General features: G+C 45.0%; 1 protein-coding gene across 1 annotated transcript in view; it reads right to left on the bottom strand.

The window, feature by feature from the left end:
• Positions 1–25649, bottom strand: part of tenm1 (teneurin transmembrane protein 1) — a 105256-nt gene that overhangs the window by 56510 nt on the left and 23097 nt on the right. Inside the window, exon 4 of the mRNA XM_047020726.1 lies at positions 2433–2661. Coding sequence (XP_046876682.1) covers positions 2433–2661 — 229 coding nt within the window. The remainder of the gene's footprint in view (positions 1–2432; positions 2662–25649) is intronic.

The raw sequence follows: 25649 nt of genomic DNA, 5'->3' as shown, positions 1-25649 counted from the left end.
GTTCATCTGAAACTGTCTGGTCCCTCTGTTGAGATCATTAGCCGCTTGGCCCAGGGAGAATGGGCACGGTCTGCAAGTCTTTCTCAGTTGATTCTAACATTGTTTGTGGGCAAGAGTAAGTCTGTCATATCGCGAAATTAACAGTCTGGTAAAACAGATTTTATTCTTTACGGTGTTAATTAGAAGTCAGCTATTGTATGTTTAAATACTCTACTTATTCTGGTCATCTTATTATTTCTAGCTAGTGAGACTTGACATCACAGGTTAAAAAAAAAAAAAAAAAAAACCTTATGTCTCTGGTGACAAAAGAAAGTGTTTCTTCAAAGCTGAAAAATACTGTGAGTTTTGAAAGCCTGGTATCAAGTCATTAAGATGCAGGGCACTAAACCAAGCTTGCTGGTGTCCTGACAAACATTTTCGGGGACAATTTCAAATTCATTAAAATTGACGATAAGCGAAGTGCCATGAAGAGGTATTGGATTGCAATTTGCTGATCAACAGGAAAGCTTGCATTTATTATGTTTGAATATTGACCTCATATTTAGCAACACGATTCATTTTTGGAGGGCATCCTCATCATCGCGACTCAGAAACTGTGACTTTCACCCCTGCTCCTAGAAACCACCTCTGGGTATTTTTGCGGGGAGGGAAAAGCAGAGTACTGGGGGACTTTACACCAATGTTTAAAAGAAAGTTTGAACTTGTAATGTTCTTTTGCGGTTATTGGTGTATCCATTCTACAGTTGGGAGCATGGTAAATAATGTGATGCTAAAAGAAGGATGGTCTGATAGTCTGGCTTCTCACTTACACTCATAACTGCCCCAGAGGAGAAGCAATTGTTCGTGGAGTTTCTACATTCCTTTCAGGAGATCTACCCACTAAGGTTAAGAAACTCAATTAAAGCAACCGAGTTTCTGTGCGTGCGCGGCAGGCCCCTATGTGGTGATACTGATACTGCTCTCCTAATGTGTCTGTCTCTCTCTCCAGCAACATGCTTTTAGTCCACACTGAAAGTTGTTTACGTTTAGTAGCATCACTTATTTTCAATTTTAAAGACATCTGTGGAGAACTAAGCAGAAGTAGGTTTGACAAAAGGATAAACAGGCCAGCAGAGATGCAGCAGCATGAACAGGTTGGCTACTTCTCTACATTTACACTCCAATTTCATATTTCTGGGACAAGCTTTAGATGGAGAATAAAAAAATACAAAATAAAAACGCACTCAACTCAAAATTTTCCATTTTCAACATCTTCCAGCTTGTTATCCAATTGGTTTTCATGGAACATCACATCTTTCCAAACACAATGAGTAAGTCTTTACAAGCCACAAGAACACACAAAGCATTCTCCGATTAGTTGTGTTCAAAATGAACCGAGGGAGATTGATGTGGTGCTTCTGTAATTGAATGTAGTCGTCCATTTTCTGACAACGACGAGGGGAGAGATGCAGAGCTCAAAGCAAGTTAATGGAGTTTCTCAACCTCTGAACTACCCACAATGCCATATTCTATTAGAAGAAACATAATGGATTTTAATTCAGCATTTTTTTTTCTTTCGTTTTGACCGCCCAAAACAAAAAAGGAATGAGAAACTGTGACATCATTTGGAGGTCTATTTAATTTCAACTTATACCAATCACATCTGTTAGCATTGATGACTTCCCTTTGGTTTAGAATGAATTAGCGTCCTTGTTAACCTGTGTCACAGCCTCTCCTCTCCCTCAGTCACTGTCCTCTTCTAAACCAAAATGAACTAATTGCTTGTTACCTATATTCTATACAGCAATTATTTCAACACCTGCCAATGATTATTCACTTACTGTACGCCAACTGATGCCAAGGAGCTATAACGCCCAGGATTACGCTGAAGCATCCGGAAGAACACAGACTGATCACGTTAACTTTCTATATTAGTTTCCTTCATCTGCAGGTGTTTTTGTGTGATGGTGACAAAATATGGTTGTAAAGGAGCGTTGTGAACTGCAAAGATGTTCTTCTGGCTGTGAAATCAATGATTTGCTGATTGTAACCTTGATTTGGAGCTGATTATGAATCAGTTCGTATTACTTGTATTATTAATCTCCTTTCAAAAACCCAGCTCTGAATCTCATCAAACTGTAATGATTAAGCTGTGCACCTTCAAACCTCATTTTGATTTCACAATATTATTAATTTCCTAAGTCATTAAACAAGTCTGATCTCCTGTCAGAAGGCCTTTAGTAAACATCAAGGTGATGCTGAAAAACCTGCTTTTCATAACATTTCCATTCTCTATCCTCACTGCTGCCTCTACTTCTGGCTCTGCCAGTCACGGCAACACAACAACCTCTGAAAAAGTGAGCCAGCAAGGGCCTCTGGTGAGTCACATAGAGTAAGTCCTGACTCTCTGTCCTGCCTCGGCTCTGACGACAGGGCAAGGGGAAGGGCTGTACCTGGTCTCCAGGGGAATGTTGCTGTTGAGGGCCCAGCTGTTGTGGAGCTGTCCCCTGTCTGTCGGCGGGGGGAGGTCTGGGTCCTGCTGGCTCCGGGCTGGCAGGGTGTTCCTCTGCAGGGCCTCCGAGATGTGAGGTGCCGGCCGGGCGCATGTGCACGCGTGCGGAGGGGGCGGCGGCGGAGGCAGCGGTCTGAAGGTGAACTGGGCCGGGGGGCTGCCTGGGATATCTGGAGGAGGAGAGGGAGGGAGACATCATGAGGATAGCAAATCATGAGGGCAAACTGGTTAACTTGTACAAAAACCTTTTTTCCTATAGATAATTCTCTGTTGTTTTCTCTGGCCTTTACGGTATCGGCACTGCCTTAAGGCCCCTTGCACACTGAGTGCGAAATTTTCGTATATGCGTTTTTTCCCAATCGTCAGCCTCAAAATTTTGTGGCTCTGAATTGCCCAAAAAACGATCAAAATGCTGGCTATGGATGCGAAAAATGCTGATAACCGAACCCGATCCAAACTTTTTTTGGACGGACGAAAGTTTCGGAGGCAGTTTAAAAGCGCGATTGACATAACGTGAGGTTGTATTAATTTTTTTACGTGCGAACATTTCAGACACAAATTTCGGACTCAGTGTGCAAGGGCCTTTAGACTGGGTGTTAGGAGTCTAGAGTTTCAGCAGGATGACTTTCCTGTGGGAGTTTGACATGTGACAGGATATCACTGAAGCAGATCAGAACTGAGGCAGGGGTGCCAGTGTCTCTAATATGGAGTCATCTCTGGATGGCAGTGAAGGCCGACAGTAGCTACAGACAGCAGGTGTGTCTTCACACCCCGGAAGAAGGTGGCAGACGTGAGAAGATCGAGTTGGTACTCAGGTGTAACTCATAACTCTGGCCCAAAGACTCACACAACAGGATCGCTGTTAAATTAATTAAAAGTGAGACAAGATTACATTAAATGATTTTCTATTTTTAAACTCAATTAAAATTGTCCTTCCGACACTATTCTTTTCCTGTGTGATGGAATGGATTTTGTTGAATTTTCCGATGCAACAGCACTTTGGGATGTTTGAAGAAGTCTTCCAAGGCCTTTTCTGTTCACATTTGCAGTATTGGTTGACGGTTTCTAATTTATTTATCTAAAACATCTTTTTGGAACTGAGGTCTCCGAATGAACTTGAGGTGAAGACAGCAATCCTAAGGCAACATATTATTATTGTTATTATTGAGTTTTTCCGTCGACAGCTGCTTGACCAGGAGTGTGTTTCCCTCAAGACTGATGACAGAATCACCAGATTTCGCCTGAGAGGATTAATTGAATCGCATTGATTTTGTTCTGTGCAACTGCTTCCTTACTATCAGCGTTTAGATGCCAGGCTTCATTTGTAGAGCATTATAGAATAATGCAAATTGGAGTCTGGGCCCCTAGTAATCAGATAAGAGCACTCCTCTCCATTGATCTACTGGTCATTCCTCTATCATTTCCCTTTAGAGTATTGATACCTACCACGTAACAAAGTATACCAGATCAAGGGAAATGATCATGACGTTATTGGAAACTCAATCAGACAGAGGGAAATGAACATAGTAAATGCCAGGGATAATTTCTATGAGAAGAAAAACAACCAATTACTAATGATGTGGTTTACGACAGTTAAGTCTGCTGTTGAATGGAAAACTGAGAGACTGCCTTTACTATAACTACTGTATATCTCTCTGTGGCGATCCTCATCGAGAAGAAAGAATAAAATAACATTGTTATTCCCAAAGAAGGAAAAATAAACATGCCTTATTTATTCCAGCAAGGTTTCCTTTTTCACCCAACTCCAATGGCAGAAGACAAACCCTTTGAGGTGTAAACTGAGAGATCTCTGAGAAACAGTTAGTGTACCTCTGAAAGGTTTGGTGGAAAAAGCTTTCATTTTGAGATTGCTCTCTAATCGCCAACATTCAAAAGCTTCTAAAATCTAGCTTTCAACATGTCCTCCCATTTACTACATATGACTTAAACTCAATTTCCGGAACTTTCCTTTCAAAACGCACGCTTTCAGGAGCGAATCTCAGTGGGATAGAAAGTGTCTTAAAAGTACACCTGACCTGCTGCAGTTCCGTCTCCATCTTTGACAAATGTAAATATAGTGGGTCATACTTAAACATGCATTATTAAGACGAGCCCATTCAGTGATCCTCTACACAGTGATCAGATACAGTCCACTAACTGCTCTAAGTGCTGCCTCGCGGCAGGCACTCTACTGGCGGACAACAATGCATCGGAAAAACAGTAGAAGACAGACTTTAGTACACACAACGCTAGCTCCAACAGCTCTTCTAACTTGCCAGCTTGGCAGTTGGCATAATAGGCCTATTTACAGCCAGGCTCTATTGTAAGTGTGTTCTAATAACCCCATCACACATGCATTTATCCAGAGAGGTGAAAGGGCGCTGTTCTTTGGAGCAATTTAGGAAGGAGCTTGAGTAGATACAGGTAAGGATCAGAAGCAAGGTGTCTAGGCCAACGGTCTCACCACCCCCTAAAAGTAGTACAATTGTATTTCACAGGATTTGTTTTCGAACATGCGGCAGAAGATGTATAAAAAGGTTTCCAGGGGTAGACGTGCTGGACTGGGCTGTTCTGGACATGTGGAGTGAGGTGTAAGGACAGAGCATGGAGGTGTGAGACTACTGACATGGCTGGTCCAGAGAGAGAAACGGTGGATAAATGACCTCGTTCTGGCTCAGTTTGTCGACAGGCGTTACCCCCTTCTGGCTTTTCTTCTCATCTTCCAGGAGATGACACACGGCCACAGGCACTATATTATCATCATTTGGTCACTCTTGACTTGTTGATAACCCTGTGGTGTAAGACACGACAGAGACATGATATCAATAAATGTATTTGATATGTAAATACTTTATCACCAAAAATGCGGATCTGCCTTGGAATACGTCACAAAAATATGTATGAAAAACCCGCTATTGCTGAAACTGAACTTTACCAACAAACACGGGTAGCCCCAGGTCAAATACTGATACGGATTTCTATGCTGGGAGACGCTGGCACAGACTTTTACAGAGGATCCTGCATTACTTTCAGAGGAAAGGCAACGTGGGTTGAGAGAGTAAGCCTATTAGCTTCACCTGGAGAGCAAAGAGCAGAGGCAGTGTCTCAGCAGACGAGGGGAGACCAGAACAAAGAGCCAGGGTCCCACAGCCCCCTTCACCCCGCGTCTTTCAAGTGCTGTGCTGGGTGCATTATGCATGGACTTCCTTACTATTGACATTTATACTTCAAAAATCACCTTCCTTTGCACAGGGAGATGGGAGAGAAGGCAATATAAGGCAGTGTAATGCTGGCATTTTCAGCAGACAAATCATTCGGGGGTGTGTGTGTGCGTCAAGAAGTGAGTTTGAGGGACTGATTTAGACGTGCAACTGTGACATTTTATAAGAATGTCTTGAAATAAACAGCCTATCAACAAATCTCCAGACATCCTTGATCACCTTAGTTATCGTGGTTGAACAGTCAAATCACATCTGAGACAATAAAGACAGCAGTAAGACACTACCGGGCCTCCGTTACACAGAACATTGTCTCTGTTGTATCTTGATAATATTGTAAATCACTAAGAGGGCAACTTGTCTTCCTGTTACCCTTTTCTCCTAAATCGTTCCTCCCTTGTGGTTGGCGTAAATACACACGCCACATTCTGCAGTTGGTTTCAGAAGGAAACATGCAAAGAAAAGAATACGCTGTTAATGCCAAGGGTTTCAAAAGGTTTAAACAACTTATTTCATTGTTTTGTCTGTGTTATGGAAATGTCTCTTGGCATATCGGAGGGCATATCAGCAGAGTGTGAGGAAGCGAGGGTGTTGAGAGTCCACACACAGCATCCTGCGGCCCTACAGGTGAGAGATTCTCCTGCCTTCTGCTCCTGGAGTCCACTGCACCAACCTCAGACACAACAACAATCCATATGGCATCTGACTGCAATTATAATAAATAAGGAGCATTAGGACATTTTGCTCAAGGCCATGATTATACTAACCTAGCACCAGCAGAATAACAATATGAAAACTCAAGAGAGCGCACATGTAGGCCTACACTTAAAAAATGCTGGGTTGAAAATAACCCAGCATTTTTTTAGAGTGCACACTCACTGTATTCAGCCAAAGGTCATGTCCCAGCAGTAAACACATGAAATATACCTGGAGGAGGTGACTCTCTATCACACTTTTCCCGTTAGCGATTTGGTCATAGGCTACATTCTTTTTTGCGTATGTGTTATTCATTAATTTTGCACAAGCTTCGCTGCCGCCATAAATGTATGTATTTTTCCATCATGGTATATGAAACGTATGTTAGATAAATACACAGGATATGGTACAGTATTTTGCTTTGTTTATTTTCATACCATCTTATGTCACATGTTTGATGGTGTTTTCGTTACTGTAGTAGACATAGACCTATTCGTGGCTTTTACTGTATACCGCGAGGTTGCCATAGAAAACCCGCGCTGGGAAGCGTTTGTGACCCAGACCAGTGGTAGCCTCGGAGACTAAACAGTAGTGGCCTCAGTCAAAACACCTGCCTGGAACACCCATGACGAGATCCCACACGCATATCCTATATCAAGCAGCACAACAGGAACGGTCACAACCAGGTTGAAGCTAGCACCAACGCTAGCCTACGGACATAGTGTCACCCATCAGGCATATAGGCACATCAGATGGCAGAAAAGTGAGGAACAAACTTTAAATCCGGTACTCGTTCTAAACGCAATAAAGGCGAAGGAAAAAGGAGCCGCGCGCTTTCACAGCTCTGCTTATTGGCCCTGGATGATACCGCCGAAACAGTTGTAATAATTCAGGTGAGAAAAATTAGTTCTGTAGCAAATGGCGTGTCAGTGATAAAGTGTCACGGCTGGCGGCTGGACTATTGATCCTCCTTTATAAAACGATATACAAAAGGTCAGGGGAAGTCTATCCGTTTACCCTTAGTATTCGTTTACTGCGCGACTAGATTGGCAGAGAGAGAGAGACCATTGTGTGAAAGCCGTTTGACACAATTGGGTTGGACCCCGTTTTCTTTTTAGCCAGTAAATTTTCCGTTCTCAGATTCATGGGGTCTTTTTTTACGGCTCCTCTTTTCTCCCTACTTATCTGATCTGACATGCATTATTTACTGAGCTAGCTTATCTGGGCTGTACACACGAACAAGCCGAGCACTTCTCACACTTAAAAGAAAGGCATGACCAGCATAACAAGGTGGAAATCACAAGATCACTGCTGATGCTGAGGCGCAGGTGCTAATAAAAACAACATATTAATTGGATTGATATGCAGTAGTCAATGTATCATAAGAACATTTGTATGTAATAAAAAAAACAGGCGTAGGCTACAGCTTGTTTTCTGAATCCAATTGTATTTTTATGTCAACATTTGGAGATAGAAAGATTAAGAGGAATCATGTAGTCAACAATCACCAAATCTTAACTAGCTTATCTTATATAGCCCCCTCCTATCTCTTCAATGTCCTCTCTCTCTCTCTCTGCCTCTCTCTGCCTCTCTCTGTCTCTCTCTCTCTGTCTCTCTCTCTCTCTCTGTCTCTCTCTGTCTCTCTTTTAATAATTTCAAACATTAAAATGCATGTGCACTTCCAGGACCAAAAATCCAATGTGGTTCTTAAAGCTAATGAGATATGAGTTACAAATAGGCTACATTACCTGCCTCACATTTGGTTACTTTCGAGGTTAGCGAGCTTTCCGCGCAGCTCATTAAAGGATTAGTTTGCTGGCGAACGACTGGGAAGCAATAGCAAACTGAGACAGAACCGCACGCTCCACAAACTTTCATCCAAGATTAGCATTTCTAATTTTTATTAGGCACCCATGGTTCCCACACCTCAAATGTCAGGCTGAGGACTGAAGGTTGTGTCCACTTGGTTGGATGAAGAATTATATAAAAATAGAGGTTGAACAGTTTAAGAATTTGGCGCACTGCGACCCACAATACTGTGCTGAGCGCTAATAAATTACAATTACTCCAAGCCACCACTTGTTCATTTGAAAAGAACCACGGCAAGTACTTCAACACTCTGGTTTTATGAGACATGAGGACAATCTGACTGTTCCTACAGTGAACCATGTGCACACAGCTGTTGTTCAAAGAAGCCGCTGGATTCTTTTGGTATTCAGCATCTGCATTGCCTACATGCGGTTTGAAAACAGCGCCTCGGTTGAAATACTATGCCATATGGCCATGTTGAGAACCAAGATCGAGTCCAGTAAGGCTACAGGTTAGATCCAAAACTATTGAAACAGATGACAGAAGAGTAAGACATCAAAGGTAAACAAGTAATGTGTCCAGTTGCTTCTTAGTCTGCAGTCATCAAGTCACATCTTGGACACCTTCACATGACTCATTCTTGATTTTGAACAACAAGGAGATGGGGAGAAATATAGAAAAGCCCTGATTCAGACAATTTAAAATAGCTATTGATCGGGCTGTTGGACTGGAGAGTACCTCACTGCAAGCGGACCTTCCGTCTCTAACGGGCCTGCTTCACCCCGCCTCCGCTGCCTCCACTGGGATTGGCAGGTCTCAAGACGTGCCTGACAGACGTTGACACCCTATATTACTTTATCAAACCATTATTCACCCTCCATTAAAAGAGAGAACTTAACAGACCTCCCAGGGGCCTCTTCAGAAGTGACAGCCCTCTACGACCAGAGATGACAACCTTGGTTTGAAGGGCAGAGCTGTCAGCAGTTGACAATGCTCCGTGTCGTCCAGGCCCATAATAGCCCTCTTTGTTTGTCAGAAAGGGAGAGGACTGCAGAACAGGCATCCAGCAGGGATCCAGCCATACAGAGCAAGCCAGGGACCACTGCCCGTGTTTAAGCACAGTTCAGAAGGCCAAGAGAAACAAGTGGAACAACCGCTACAAGCAGACTCCTCCTGTGTGTCCAGCGAGCCACTCACCAAGCCAAACCACAGAAAAACAGTTTATTTCATAGAAGGCGGAAATAGTGTGTGTTGCTCCTGAGATGGTGGCAAGATTGTGCGATACATTTCAATAATTGAAAAGGTTAATTAAAAAACTATGCATGCATCCAACGGCGACTGTGTCTCTCTTGGTTTGCAATTATCTAGAACTGCATTTCCAAACAATTTGATACTAAACTGCTCTCTGATTGGGTTTTATTTTTTATCAAGAAAACTTGCCTCGTGTTGAGTGCCCCGCTGAGAACATGACTCAGAACTGTTCCATTACAGGGAGAAAGATTTAAGTGTGTGATAACAAGGAAACTGTAAAACAGTATCACAGGCTGTTTGATAAGAGACACAGCCTTGTGTTGTCTTGTTGAAAGTCCTAAACGACAGACAGCAGCAGAGCCACAAGCCTGTTACCCAGATAGCTCCTCCTCAACACAAACGGCAAAGTGCTGCTTCTAATGCCGCCCAGAATGTAGCCTCGACAAAACCGTGAGAGAACGATGTATTTTATTTTTTGAAAGGTTGAAAATATATTTTCGAAAAGTTACGTTATGGATAAGACAGAGGGAGTTAGTTATGTCACGTGACTAGCCATATATGAGGGAGATGTTCAAATTGTCTGTGTCAAAAAGGATTCCTGGCGAATGCGCTGCATGTCTATAGTGTCTTTTTGTATAAATGTATTGATATGATTCGAGATCCAGTTACCAGCATGACACTAAAACAGGTAGTAGTAATGGCTCCTTTTACTTAAGTATGTCAGAACCCACACTTCTTTACTTTAATTTGAGTGAAAAAGTATAGTCAGTACTTCAGCTTTTACCACAGTATTTTTAAATATGAGTATCTGTACTTCTACTTGAGTGAAGGATGTGTGTTTTTTTTTGCCATCTCTGCCCAACTTTGGTTAAAGACTCTTCAAACGTGTCTATATTCTTGAGACACACGTCAATGACGACGTCAAGAAATTCTCACTTTTCTGTAATTTAATATGCATGCAGAAAACTAAAGGAAGTATTTTTAACACGTCTCCAGCTTCCTTCCTTCGTTTTTAACCCTCGCTTTCACAAGCCGCAGTGTGCCGTTCCTGATGTGAATGATGTCCCCATGGGAGCTGGGATTAGCTACTGTGTTGGTCTCCTTCTGTAGCAGGCGTCAAGTTGTGTGTCGAGCTTCCTCTCCCTTCAGTATCAACTGTGTCACGTGGGACAGAAGAGACGCTCGCAGCGATTCCACCGAGCTAGCTTAATTCTCAACATTTTCACATTGTCGTTCTCCCAACACTTTTACAATGCTGCGATACCTTCCCAAGTCTTGTGTGCAAAGCATTATAAAGCCAAATTGTCACAAATCTAACTGTGTGTGTGAATTCTAAGGAGACAAACTATTTTGTTTATTTGCAGGTATAATTAGCAGCCTTTTGAAGAGTTGTGGTGAGGTGTGTCTGAGCTAAGTAGCAGATATGACAACTCGATGCAAAGGACCTATATTTAAGCGAGCCACCCATTGTTCAGCACCTTACAGTACTGTAATTACAGAAACATGTGGGTGTAAGTGCTTTCCTTCAATTTCAGAGCTCATTGATTAAATTAACAATATTGTGCATTCAGCAGCGTTTAAATTCATCCGCCTAAAAGTATTTTCTCCATATTTGCTGTGCGGTGAGGGGTGCTGCTTGAACTACGCAGACTCACCTGACACATGGAGTGCCTGAATTTGAAATGGAAAAGTGTCTTTCCTAGGGCTGATTGCTTCTGAGAATAAGTAAATGTGCTGCTACAGTTGGCGTAGTGAGCCCTAACGAGACACAATAATCCAACGTGTAATGTTGTGAACCATCTTAGAGGGATGGAAAAGCTTTGAGAGTAAAGCTTTGATGTGTATAGATAATAAAAGACCACTGAAAGGGTTTGCTTTGAGTTTTCATGTATTGGGAGTCCAGCACAAGGGCTGTGGGCAGACTTTTCATATTTAATGCACTGAAAACTGTGGGAGGCTTGAGAGAAGAAATCTCTCAATATCCCAGGGGTGTCCTGACATTTTCGGAAATGTAATACACAAAAAACTGAAAGATTTTGTGCTCAATGTTGTATTCAAGTTACTAGTGGAGACAATGTTTTTGCCACCATTTCATTCAATAGAGCTCTTTATGTAGATGAAAAAAAGAAAACTATATAATAATCTATACGTTGCCATGGGAGAATACGTCAAATAATGTGCTAAGCTTATTCACGTTCTACACACTGTCGATCCAGAAAGACACAGTGTCAGGATTGGTCAGTCTTGCTACATCCCAACGCATCATTAAGGGGTACAAGCGCATCTCTTTGTTAGACCTTAGATCCTGTGAATCACATAGTGGATGCGATAGCTACAGCTTTTGTGACCCTTACGAAAAAAAATAAGGTATTGCTAGTCTGCGTAACACCCCCTGTCCAAGCAGTGGACACAACACTTTGTGGAGGCAGCAGCCCCTGGACACAGCAGACTGGGAGCATATGGGAGATGGATCTCTTCTTTTACAATTGATCAATCATGGCCCCTGCAGGAGGTCAACCAGAGCCCCCTGCACATCCAGCTTAATTGCTGGGAGCGATTCCTCTTCGCGGTGAGGAAGGCCGGGATGTCCCCATGGCTAGAGAAACTCGTGCTGGGCCAGGATTAATGGACTGGGAGTCAGGGCTTCGTCACGGCACAGGGTAATAAGCAAATCTCACATCCGTCAGTCGAGGGAGCCCCCCAGTCCCCTAGCCCTGCTGTGCTAAGCTTTTACAAAGCTCCTAGGAGTCCTTGGGCTGGGGCGAAAACGCATTAGCGCGCACTCGCCTCACAGTCACACTCCTCGCAGCAGTCGATTGGATTTTCATGAGATGGCCGTGCTCTCGCCGTCGTCGCCCCCAAATGTTTACCGTGATTTTCAGTCTTCGCTTGATGGTAACATCCATTTTCCTAAAGAACGGGTTTAGTAAGCTAGACTGAGGGTATAAGGGTGTTGCTCTTATCACTGTGGGAACTACATTAGTCATTGCTGTGTGTCTAAGTGATGTCCTATTTACCATCAGAATGTGGAACACAACATCAGAATTTTAAGCAAAAAGCTATCTGTGAATGAACTACAATAGCACCCTTTTCAACATACTCCATCTGAAAACTTTTGATGCAGAAAGCAAAAAATAGCAATTAAACCGGAACCGATTTGAGAACAGAACATTTGGCAAATTACAAAAAGTACTCACAAGTGTCTGTTTTTACCTGTCCTTCATTCATTACTCGTTTGTCAGTGTGCTGCATCTTTTTTTCCTCACCTATATCTCAGTCTGCACATCAGAAGAGACGGCCTCAGTGCATCATCAGTGCTGTACACTGTATGTTTCATAAATACCTGATAACACCTCTGAGATTCCTCCAACGCCACAACGCTTCTTTACTTTACTTTTATTTGTAGTGATTTATCAGACGCTCTTATCCAGAGCGACTTACAGTAAGTACAGGGACATTCCCCCAAGACAAATAGGGTGAAGTGCCTTGCCCAAGGACACAACGTCATTTGGCTCAGCCGGGAATCGAACTGGCGACCTTCAGATTACTAGCCCGATTCCCTACCCTTCAGCCACCTGACTCGCTTCTCCACAACTCCATAGTTGTGGAAGCCCAAATCCTTACAAGGGAGGTCTACATTCTCACGTGTTTGTGTCTGCACTGTGAGATCACACCTCATATATACAGTATGGTTCCTCGGTTCTGGAGTAGAAATGGCAGGGTGTTTTAGGTGTGTGGACGTGTTGTGGCTGGTGTACACAGGCTGTATTACGTGAGGTCACACAACACAGGCTCTAAAGCCGCAGCAGGTTTGGGGATCAATCCAAAGCCCTGATTATTATAACACCTGCTGCCATGACTGCAATTCTCATTAAGGGCTCTATAACGAGATTACCCACATGCAATTTCACTTCCCTTCCCACTCTGGGTTTGATCAGAGTGGCTGCAGTAATCATCGCAGTTGGTTTTAAATCCTGGTTCTGAAGTCACAGACATCAGACACAGTCATGAAGCAGAAAGGGAGTACCAGACAACGATTCAAAATAGCTATGCAACTAACAGTTACTATGGTGATTCTATTTGCGTTGATAAATGAATGAATGAATAACACTTCTAATGGATTGTCTACTGGTCCTGTCCTGGATCCCAAGCATCAGATTTAAACTCTAAAAACGGTTGGTCAACAAATCTAGTTCCAACAAAACCTTAATTACATTGTAGATGGGAGTATTGTTTATTTTCTCAGGTTTACTCGCCTCAGTTATTGATCAGGTGCTCACAGGTGGATTCCTTCCCTTTCCACTTCCAAGTTACAGGAATTCTGTCAATATTGGCAGTGGTAATAAAACTCTGATGTGTCTGTAAGCTCATAATATTCTCTTTTCAGTATGTTTATTGGAAACATCACTAAAAAGTCACATCAAGTCGCATCGTCTGATGTTCCCCAAAAAAATGCCATGAAAGCAATTTTAAGTTAAATTAATATTGAATAATATAAGAAAATAAAAATTGCAAGCAACAACAATTTACATTGTTTGGTTCCTGTAGTAAAGTCCAGCTCGAATGCTTTTGGTAGTTTTTCATGGAACTCTATCCTTTAGACCCCATCTCAGGTGTCATGAGTCCTCAGAATGAGACATGCATCAAAGATGTAATGGAATACATTTTTTACCAATGTCATATAATATGTGCTGCACAACTCTTGCAGAGTTGTCTGCAGTTATCAGCTCTGTCTAGTAGTGCATCATGTACAGTACACAGAACAAGAAGAAACTATCGATAGAAGTTTGTTTTAAGTCGTGTCCACCTTCATTCCAACACACTCAGGAAGGCTGCCTTTCCACTTTTCAGACCCACCTGTGCACAGTGCTGGGCTCAAGAGGAGGACTTCTAGCCACAAGCACTACATACATCATGGTGACGCCACCAATCTTTATTTAGAAGGGTTATCATTTGTATTCCTGACAGCACAATAGTGGGTTAGAAAGGCAAATTCTCAGGGTGGTTAGTGTGCACTCTGCGATAAGCCTGACTTGAGGCTAGAGGGAAAAGCACCCATTATGTGAATTTTCAATTCAACTCCCCAGAACTGACTGCAGTGTTTGTGTGACAGGGATGTGTGTTGGCTCCGAGCAGCGACACATATCCCCTTCTGGAAGCCTCCATGAAGGACATAAAGGCCTTGGTAAGGGTCAATATTTCAAGCGCATTTCCTCCACTGTTGAATGTTTTACCTCACAACACAAACACACGCAGGAACAGACGGCGGCTGAAAACGCCCTCTTCCTGTCCCCCGGAACACCGGGAACGCTCTTCCAGGTTAGTGAGGACTTGACAGTAATCACAGCACAGGCCTCCTGCATGAACCCCTGCTATCGCAGATATTGCAAATGTGTTTTTCTGCAAATGTGTTTGGAATACGCCTCAGGGAAATAGGGAGGTTGAGTGTTCATCATCACCAAACCAGAGAGAGCACCAGAAGCTTAATGATAACGCCGTGCAGCGTTCTTCCTTGGGACTGCGAGGGTGGGAGGGAGGGAGCACTGGCAGCCGGGGAGGAAGGCGCCAGTAGCCGGAGGGGCTTTTTGACAGGAAGGTCCTTTACATGATCAATTAATGACGAACTCAATCAATTAGGACAAAGGGATCAGGCGCCTGCGGTAAGGTTTGACGTCAACTAATAGTATGAATGTGAAGTAGAGTAGGATCTTTCAACCGTGCAGTTCATAGACACGCTAATCTTCAAACATTTAAGAGTGGGGTTTTCATGATAGAATATGAAAGTGGGTATCAGTTTGGTATAGCAGTCGTGTTGTAATATCAAGCAGTTTGCCGGGGTGAATTCCCATGTCCTATAATTCACCCCACAATCTAATGAGAGACAAGAGAAATTGATTAGCTTGTTTAAACCTTCTGATTGAAGATGGTAATGACACAACTACAGCGATCTATTACTAGCAACAGCAATGCACTGTTAGATGTGCTATCATTACAGAACATTTGACGTTGAATTTCTCTTCTGGATTTAGGAGTGATGACTCAATGCCTCATAAAGGTACAGTCGCTTTGGATAAAAGCGTCTGCTAAATTAATAAATGTAAATGTACTATACATTGTTCACAATCTATCTTCATAACTTCCTATTCTCTATGAAAGACCTTTTTAAAGTATGTTACTGTACTAAATACTGTACATCCAAACCCATGAAAGTGGACCAACTATGTTCTCACTGATTGAAGGTTTTGAAGATTTGATAATGGAGAAACACAGACCTAAACTGTGGTTAGCAGGTGGAATATGAACAAATAAAGTGTTTTTTTATTATACTTAAATATGAACTTTCTGAGATCTTAGCATTCTGTCTAGTCAGTCTGTCTGTGTCTCAGAGAAAGCCTGCAGATATTCCTGCTCTGAATCAGAAGCTGTTTCATGCAGTCACCCTTCATGCAGTCACTACTCTCTAAAGACAAACATGGTCACCATCACACGAAAACAAGCACCATGGTCTAGTCATTCCATCAGAGTAAAATGGCAGAATAAATTTACTCTTAAGCAATTAAATTCTTTATTCTGCAAACACTGACCAATAATTAACAACGGACCGACAGTCCATTCTTATCCTTTTCACCAAAGTTATTATTTGCATTCCCTCGAACAATATATTTTTTTATCAGAGGGCCGACATAAAGCATAATCACTGTGAATGTCTGAATTAGCATTTAAAAAGGCCAGGAACCCCCAGCACACAGCAGAGCAGTGAGGAGACACACCAAGAGGAGCATCTGTGGAAGAGGATCCCTGTGCGTCTGTGTGTGTGTGTGTGTGTCTGTGCGTGTGTGTGCGTCTGTGTGTGTGCCTGTATCTCTGTGTGCTTGTACCCATGTGTCTGTGTGTGTGTGTGTGTGTGTGTGTGTGTGCGTCTGTATCCGTGTGTGTGTGTGCGTGTCTGTGTGTGTGTGCGTCTGTGTGCGTCTGTGTGTGTGCCTGTATCTCTGTGTGCTTGTACCCATGTGTCTGTGTGCCTGTATCTCTGTGTGCTTGTACCCATGTGTCTGTGTGTGTGCGGTGCAACAACAGCAAGCCAGCCTCAGCAGCCCAGATTACGTATTCTGTCTGAGGTCAATCCATTATCATTCCTGACATTTCAAACAGATAAGAGCCTGATGCTGCCATTCTATTACCGAAATCATAATGGAATTTGGGGACGTTGCAAATAGATGTTTGACTTTGCTGGATTAAGGCAGAAAGCTCTGTAAGAAAATGTTATCAAGGGGCTGTTGACCAAACAAATAAAACAGGTGTTGTTCCATGTTTTCCAGGCCAGACTAGCTCTGCGTATCTAGCAGGGAGGGGAACCGTATTAGCATGTAGCAGGGAGGGGAACTGTATTAGCATCTAGCAGGAAGGGGAACCGTGTTAGCATCTAGCAGGGAGGGGAACCGTATTAGCATCTAGCAGGGAGGGGAACCGTATTAGCATCTAGCAGGGAGGGGAACCATATTAGCATCTAGCAGGGAGGGGAACCGTATTAGCATCTAACAGGGAAGGGAACCGTATTAACATCTAGCAGGGAGGGGAACCGTATTAGCATGTAGCAGGGAGGGGAACCGTATTAGCATCTAGGCCATGTGCAACTTCTTCCTCCCCCCTTCCCAGACTTAACCTGCACCATGTTGATTTTCTATCATTGTTATCCAGGTTATTTTGTTTGAGGAACCAACCAGAACAGTTTAGCAACTTCGTTTGAAACAGCAGCCACCGGCGCCCACGCACGACTACAATTGATTAAAAGAAATGTATTCAGTGCTTGTTTAGAGGAAAGTGACATTTGAATTTCTTTTTTTTCTTTTCTTTTTTTTTTTGGGGGGGGGGGTATTTACAGTATTGAGAGAAGCAGTAGCAACATAATTGACCACATACGACACAAGTCCTTCTGGTTTCTTTTGCAGGATGGATTTTTCTACTCCAGAGGCCGTTTAGAGAGCTTCAGGACAACACCCCGTAATTACACAGAGAGGACGCAAATGAAACACCGCTGCGGAGTCTGGCAGAACCAGATGTGTCACTTCCTGTGAAAGGATGGCAGATCCCTGGAGTGATGCCTTCATTTCTGACGCAGCCGAATCCTTCTGCTTTCTTCGGTATGCGAGGTGCTTTCCGTGTGTCTCCGCCCTGCTCCTGGGCAGAGCGAGCTGCATCATTATCCAGCCCCAGCAAGGGGGACTGGATGAAACCTGTCAGCTCATTGAAGAATAAACTGCTGCAAGAGATGCACAGAACACTAAGTCCTTGTGAGGCGCCAGCTGTTGGGATGAAGAGGAAAAGCCCTTGAGGAACCTAAATGCTGCGTTTTCCATTTCATGATTCCAATTCAACAACTAAACTAAATATTAATCCAAAACTCAGTTGAAGCATTTGACTACATCTTTATATCTCCCGTCCTTTATTTCTTACTATAGTAATGTTAGAGGGGGGGGGGGGGGGGGGGTATGAAAACAATACCCATTATGTTTTTGTGAGGCCGTCACCTCTGCAAAGAGCCATGAATATAAAGTTGGTGAAGCTCATGAAAAACAGGTCTTGGTGGTGTCGGATTGAGATGGGGAGCTTATGCATTTCATAATTACATTTTGAAAACCTCTGTGAAACCCAGAGAGTCAGAAGATGCCAGGCGTCTGTATTTAATGAGGGTCAAATTTAGACCTGCCATTTCAATGTCCTGTGAAAGATCTCAGAAAAAGAAAGCCTGGTGTTTCTTATTGTGCCTATTAAGCTGACATTCCAATTTGAGCACAACCCTTGCATGGAAAACCCTGCTAAAACTTGTAACTGCTCTCCCAGCCATATGAGGTCTGTTAACTTGGCTCCTTCTGATCATCACTAATTTATGTTCCTTTTGAGTCCTTTTCATATTTCATGGTGTGGGGGGGAATGAGGGGAGAATATAGATGGAGGTGGCTCCAAGCCAAAGAGAGAAGCTCTCGAGAAAAGAACCAAGAAACGGGGGGGGGGGCCGCCTGGGTTTAGCTGGGAGGGGTGACGTGGAGGGGAGGATGAGTTTGGAGTGGGGGGGGGCGCTTGATAGTGTGGTAGGGAGGCTGAGGGTAGTCCTTGGCTGCTCGGCACCTCAGCAGAGTGGGAGCTGGCACAGGCAGTCATCAAGGAGGGATGATGGTGAGGGAGAGGCAAGGGAAATTTATGAGGGAAGACACACAGGCAGACGCAGGCATTGTTAACAAGCATATCTAGTGACAGATTGCAGATAGGAGCCTTTCTGTGGAGGAGAATGATTCTGAGGAGATTGGGAGCTTGATATGTTGGCCTGAATCTCCATCATTGAGCTTCCAAAACCAGCTTTGTGCGTATTGAACAGCAGAGACAGGCATGGGCGGCCGTCGTGACAAAGAGATGGAGATTTCAGAGTTGTGAAAAGAACCAGCTGCTGTGATTGGTGACTCTTAAGGGGAGGAATTGTTAGTGGTTCTCAGGTGAAAAGAAACAGGTATTGGTTTATTTCTGGTGATCTCTGGTTTCTGTCCCAGGGGGACACTGCAAAGGCTAGCTTACACTTCAACAATTCACCTCTTCATTTCAAAAACTAAACATTTCTCCTAAAGTGGTATTCAGCCAAGATCAAACAGAACACACTGGTGAGCAGCTGGCCCAGAGAGACAGAACAATGACCTCCTCCTGTCTTCTCTGCCGGACACGACTGGCGCCGAAGTCAGCACACATGTCAATTATCTGCAAACAAACCCTTGGCACGAGGCTATGAACAGACCCGTGCGGTAGGAGACAGTTCTCTGGCTGTAGAAACACATTTAGCCCAGTCTTTCAATTTTGGATAACAATGTTCTCTAATCTTAAAACAGCATCGGAGTAATGATGACACTTCTCTTAAAATTGCTGCTCATTTCCTGTTTCCCAGCTCCATCCTATTACTGGTTAGTCACTGAAAGTGAAATATTAATATCTGAGGGGGTTTTAAAAAGCCATTACGAATTTGGCACAATTTAATATACGGAGACATGTCTTAAAACAGCAAATGGACAACGTAATGTCCGTTTTCTTCAACGGTCTTTGTTCTGGCAAGACGACGTAATTCCGTATCAATTCATCTGCCTTTTTCTTGTCTTTCAATAAAGTAGCTTATACTCCGGCAAGTTCGGAAATTATCGACCTACACGTCAACTGCACTATAGAGTGAAGGAGAGAGGGTGGGAGGCTCTAAGAGAGCGACTGAAGCACGTCCCCGACACACGAGGCCTGAAGCACGTCCCCGACACACGAGGCCTAAAGCACGTCCCTGACGCAAGGCCTGAAGCACGTCCCCGACACGAGGCTTGAAGCACGTCCCCGACACACGAGGCCTAAAGCGCGTCCCCGACACACGAGGCCTGAAGCACGTCCTCGACACACGAGGCCTGAAGCACGTCCCCGACACGAGGCCTGAAGCACGTCCCCGACACGAGGCTTGAAGCACGTCCCCGACACACGAGGCCTGAAGCACGTCCCCGACACACGAGGCCTGAAGCACGTCCCCGACACACGAGGCCTGAAGCACGTCCCCGACACACGAGGCCTGAGGCACGTCCCCGACACACGAGGCCTGAAGCACGTCCCCGACACACAAGGCCTAAAGCACGTCCCCGACACACGAGGCCTGAAGCACGTCCCCGACACACGAGGCCTGAAGCACGTCCCCGACACACGAGGCCTGAAGCACGTCCCCGACACACGAGGCCTGAAGCACGTCCCCAACACGAGGCTTGAAGCACGTCGCCGACACACGAGGCCTAAAGCACGTCCCTGACGCGAGGCCTGAAGCACGTCCCCGACACACGAGGCCTGAAGCACGTCCCCGACACACGAGGCCTGAAGCACGTCCCCGACGCAAGGCCTGAAGCACATCCCCGACACGAGGCCTGAAGCACGTCCCCGACACACGAGGCCTGAAGCACGTCCCCGACACACGAGGCCTGAAGCACGTCCCCGACACACGAGGCCTGAAGCACGTCCCCGACACGAGGCCTGAAGCACGTCCCCGACACACGAGGCCTGAAGCACGTCCCCGACACACGAGGCCTGAAGCACGTCACCGACACGAGGCCTGAAGCACGTCCCCGACACACGAGGCCTGAAGCACGTCCCCGACACACGAGGCCTGAAGCACGTCCCCGACACACGAGGCCTGAAGCACGTCCCCGACACACGAGGCCTGAAGCATGTCCCCGACACACGAGGCCTGAGGCACGTCCCCGACACACGAGGCCTGAAGCACGTCCCCGACACACGAGGCCTAAAGCACGTCCCCGACACACGAGGCCTGAAGCACGTCCCCGACACACGAGGCCTGAAGCACGTCCCCGACACACGAGGCCTGAAGCACGTCCCCGACACACGAGGCCTGAAGCACGTCCCCAACACGAGGCTTGAAGCACGTCGCCGACACACGAGGCCTAAAGCACGTCCCTGACGCGAGGCCTGAAGCACGTCCCCGACACACGAGGCCTGAAGCACGTCCCCGACACACGAGGCCTGAAGCACGTCCCCGACGCAAGGCCTGAAGCACATCCCCGACACGAGGCCTGAAGCACGTCCCCGACACACGAGGCCTGAAGCACGTCCCCGACACACGAGGCCTGAAGCACGTCCCCGACACACGAGGCCTGAAGCACGTCCCCGACACGAGGCCTGAAGCACGTCCCCGACACACGAGGCCTGAAGCACGTCACCGACACGAGGCCTGAAGCACGTCCCCGACACACGAGGCCTGAAGCACGTCCCCGACACACGAGGCCTGAAGCACGTCCCCGACACACGAGGCCTGAAGCACGTCCCCGACACACGAGGCCTGAAGCACGTCCCCGACACACGAGGCCTGAAGCACGTCCCCGACACGAGGCCTGAAGCACGTCCCCGACACACGAGGCCTGAAGCACGTCCCCGACACACGAGGCCTGAAGCACGTCCCCGACACACGAGGCCTGAAGCACGTCCCCGACACACGAGGCCAGAAGCACGTCCCCGACACACGAGGCCAGAAGCACGTCCCCGACACACGAGGCCTGAAGCACGTCCCCGACACACGAGGCCTGAAGCACGTCCCCGACACACGAGGCCTGAAGCACGTCCCCGACACACGAGGCCTGAAGCACGTCCCCGACACACGAGGCCTGAAGCACGTCCCCGACACACGAGGCCTGAAGCACGTCCCCGACACACGAGGCCTGAAGCACGTCCCCGACACACGAGGCCTGAAGCACGTCCCCGACACACGAGGCCTGAAGCACGTCCCCGACACACGAGGCCTGAAGCACGTCCCCGACGCGAGGCCTGAAGCACGTCCCCGACACACGAGGCCTGAAGCACGTCCCCGACGCGAGGCCCACTCCGACAGACAGCCATGGCAGCAAAGCATTGTACGGGGAATCTCTCTTTGGTGTTACCTTTGGCATTAATCAGCTTCACCATCACTGCAGCTGCCAGCTCTGATGTCTCTAATCTGGAGCGAACAAAGTCAGGCCTGATTCAACACCCAGACTGGTGTACGTTTCTGCCTGACAGATCACACAAATGACATGGTGATTCCGCAGAATAATAAACCATGCGTTTCATTTCTTCACTGCGGGGTTGACGGCAAAGGGGCTCGGATGCCAAACAGAAACAATGAGATGAAATCAGTCAAAGAACTCTTTCCCCACAAAGAATAATAAAAAAAAAACACAATAACACAATTCAATCAGCCCATGAAAAATCCCGTATCCAATATGATAAGGCCCACAATGCATCACGAGGTGTCACTTCTGTGAAGACAATCTTGACTTAAAGCCAGAAACCCAACTCTGAATGAGAGAGTTGCTGTTCTAATGCATAAACCCCAAACATAAAAGCAAACCAGCTCATCTTCTAGCCTCATTCTCATTATCCTCTTCCTCATTAACCTAGTAGGCAAGTTGATCAGCTCAATCCATCGGTGGCTAATATGCTTCAACTACGTTGCCGCAGTAGTAAAAACATGCTTTTAAATTATCCTAAAAACTTCAGAAATAATGAATGCAGGTTAACAACCACAGCTGCCATGATTAAGGTATTCTGTGTGTTGCCTTATATCTTCGTACATCTGATAGTTTGTTATAATCCTCCCCTTGATGTGCCCTGATGAAATACTTCTTGCTCGTCGTCTTTATTTAGACTAATGCTCCTGCCAGAGCAGCTGCTGTCATTAGGAGGGTATTGGATATGTCTGGGACCTCCAAAGGTTTCAGTGTCTCCCAGTCCCAGATCACACTGTCTCAGGGAACGCCTGGGAAAGGAGCATAGCTCTGGTGTCGACACTTTAAATTAAACAGATGAAATTAATTCAAAAGATGTGAATCTATCACATAATATCAGTCCTGGCATATGGGTCCCTTAATATATTAATAATTAATAGAATCATCTTATTGAACCACACAGCAAAGCTCAGGCTATCATTTTCTCATTTTCACTGCTGCCAATTTCCCAGCATGAAATGGAAGATGGAGAAAACAAATTGAACAAATAATACCTTTTTGGTATGAATTTTAGATTAAAGCTTGTCACCTGTTATACTTATATTAAATTAAATGATGGAAAGTTTGAGCCTTAACTTTAATATCACCCCGGTATGAATAAAAATGTTTGAGCATAATTCATATAAATGAGATATCGTTGACAGAGCAGTGGGATGAATAAGATTCATATTTTTTGCTTTGCTTCAAGATTCTGTCATTAGCTGTCAGGAATCTGATCCAGGAGTAAAGAATTGGGCTGTTAAAGTCCCATTAAAATCATGTAAAGAGGACCCATACCAAGTTTCTAGCCGAGGGAATATTATCAGACCATGAGTACTTGAAGCTGCTCCTGAAGCCCTTCAGACACACAGAGAAATGTGGCTCTGATTGGTGCCTTATATTTCTATTGAATTGCCCAGGGACATGTTGTAGTACCAGATCAGCTAAAGACCCTCGGAGGTGGAAATGGTCGATAATTCACCAGAGGCTATAGGCTTCAGGAGCTAAAAGCCAAATGCTTTTACAGAGAATTGTCCAAGGTTCTGCAGTACATGGCCTAATCTCACACCAACCCCCCCCCCCCCCCCGCACCCCCCCCCCCCCCGCACCCCCCCCCCCCACACACACAAACGCCCCCCCCCCCACCACACACACGCCCCCCTGGGATGAACCTTGCAACCTAGCAAGTTTGATGTGGTGTTACACAAAAACGAGGAAAACAACTTTGATGGTTGTACATATTCTTAAACTTCTCTTTGATGTGTTCACAGCATTAATTCCTCCTCCATTTGCCTCCAAGTCCCATTCTTTTGTTACTGTTAAGCTTATGTTGCGGTTCTTGTCAACATCAACAGATGAAAACATGAGATTGTGGTTACAGTATGTCCTTGGACAAGAATGGCAAACGATTTGCCATTCTTGAGATATCACCACTATACGGCTCCATTATTATATAATTACAGTTTACTTTCTGAGCTTCATAACCTCTACCACAGTATTTTTGCAGTTTCTCTAAAGTAATCCAGTCACATACAAATAATGATTTAGTACCATGTAACATATAGGAATGAAAGATAATATGAATTAAATATGACATAAAAGATACATGAGGGAAAATCTGAAAATTAACAAAGTAAGACATCCTTTAATGACGCAAGGGTCAAGTGGGTTGTTGACCAATCTAAATGTTTTAATCCAGTTCTACATTTCTGTGGTACCTCCAGAAAATGACATATTGTACAGTATTGTATTGTACAGGCACAGTAGTTGTGAGACTATAAGGATGGTCCAGAGGTGAAGAAGCTTTGGTGAAGAAAAACACAAAACAGTGACAGCAGATCGATTCACTGTTGCTATTCCATCACATATTCAATATTTCAAATAGCATGCGTCATAAACATAGCCATTCATCATTGAGATATATATGAATGTCTTATAAGTGTCCATGCACTACAATGCTCTTATCTCTAACAATTCCTGCAGCATTCTCAAGGCTAAGGCGTCAAAAGCAAAAACAGTTTTTTCAGTCGGTGACAGAAAGCAGGAACGTGGCCTCATCAATCAAAGACTGACGTGTGATATTGGGGAATCTTTCTCTCTAAAATGGAAAGAATTATACTCTACCTTGATGCGGTAAACACAAGGGGCTGTCGGACACATGACTAACAGATGTAGGCCACAGTCAAGCTGCTGCCCTATCTTACAACTCACAGTACGAAGGGTACAATCAGAACCTTTCAGCAGATATCAATCTTCCTAACAGTAGTATCCTCTTATTAAAACTGACCGCATTACGAAAATAATTATTTTCTGTATCCTAAGAAAAAACCATCCGATGTGTCAATTTCACACCTATAACCCTACACACCTACTCCACAGGTAGGGTTATAACCCTAACCCTAAACCTACACACCTACTCCACAGGTAGGGTTATAACCCTAACCCTAAACCTAACCCTACACACCTACTCCACAGGTAGGGTTATAACCCTAACCCTACACACCTACTCCACAGGTAGGGTTATAACCCTAACCCTACACACCTACTCCACAGGTAGGGTTATAACCCTAACCCTACACACCTACTCCACAGGTAGGGTTATAACCCTAACCTACACACCTACTCCACAGGTAGGGTTATAACCCTAACCCTAACCTTAACCCTAACCTTAACCCTAACCCTACACACCTACTCCACAGGTAGGGTTATAACCCTAACCCTAACCCTAACCCTACACACCTACTCCACAGGTAGGGTTATAACCCTAACCCTAAACCTACACACCTACTCCACAGGTAGGGTTATAACCCTAACCCTAAACCTACACACCTACTCCACAGGTAGGGTTATAACCCTAACCCTACACACCTACTCCACAGGTAGTGGAGGTAGGTACTAGGTACTCCCTAACCCTAACCCTAACCTTAACCCTAACCCTACACACCTACTCCACAGGTAGGGTTATAACCCTAACCTACACACCTACTCCACAGGTAGGGTTATAACCCTAACCCTAACCCTAACCCTAACTCCACAGGTAGGGTTATAACCCTAACCCTAACCTTAACCCTAACCCTACACACCTACTCCACAGGTAGTGGAGGTAGGTACTAGGTACTCCCTAACCCTAACCCTAACCTTAACCCTAAC

The sequence above is a fragment of the Hypomesus transpacificus genome, chromosome 5 (genome assembly GCF_021917145.1).
Source record: "Hypomesus transpacificus isolate Combined female chromosome 5, fHypTra1, whole genome shotgun sequence".
NCBI classification, from domain to species: domain Eukaryota; kingdom Metazoa; phylum Chordata; class Actinopteri; order Osmeriformes; family Osmeridae; genus Hypomesus; species Hypomesus transpacificus.
Note: the sequence above shows the minus strand (reverse complement) of the source record. Positions and strands in the feature narration are given on the sequence as shown.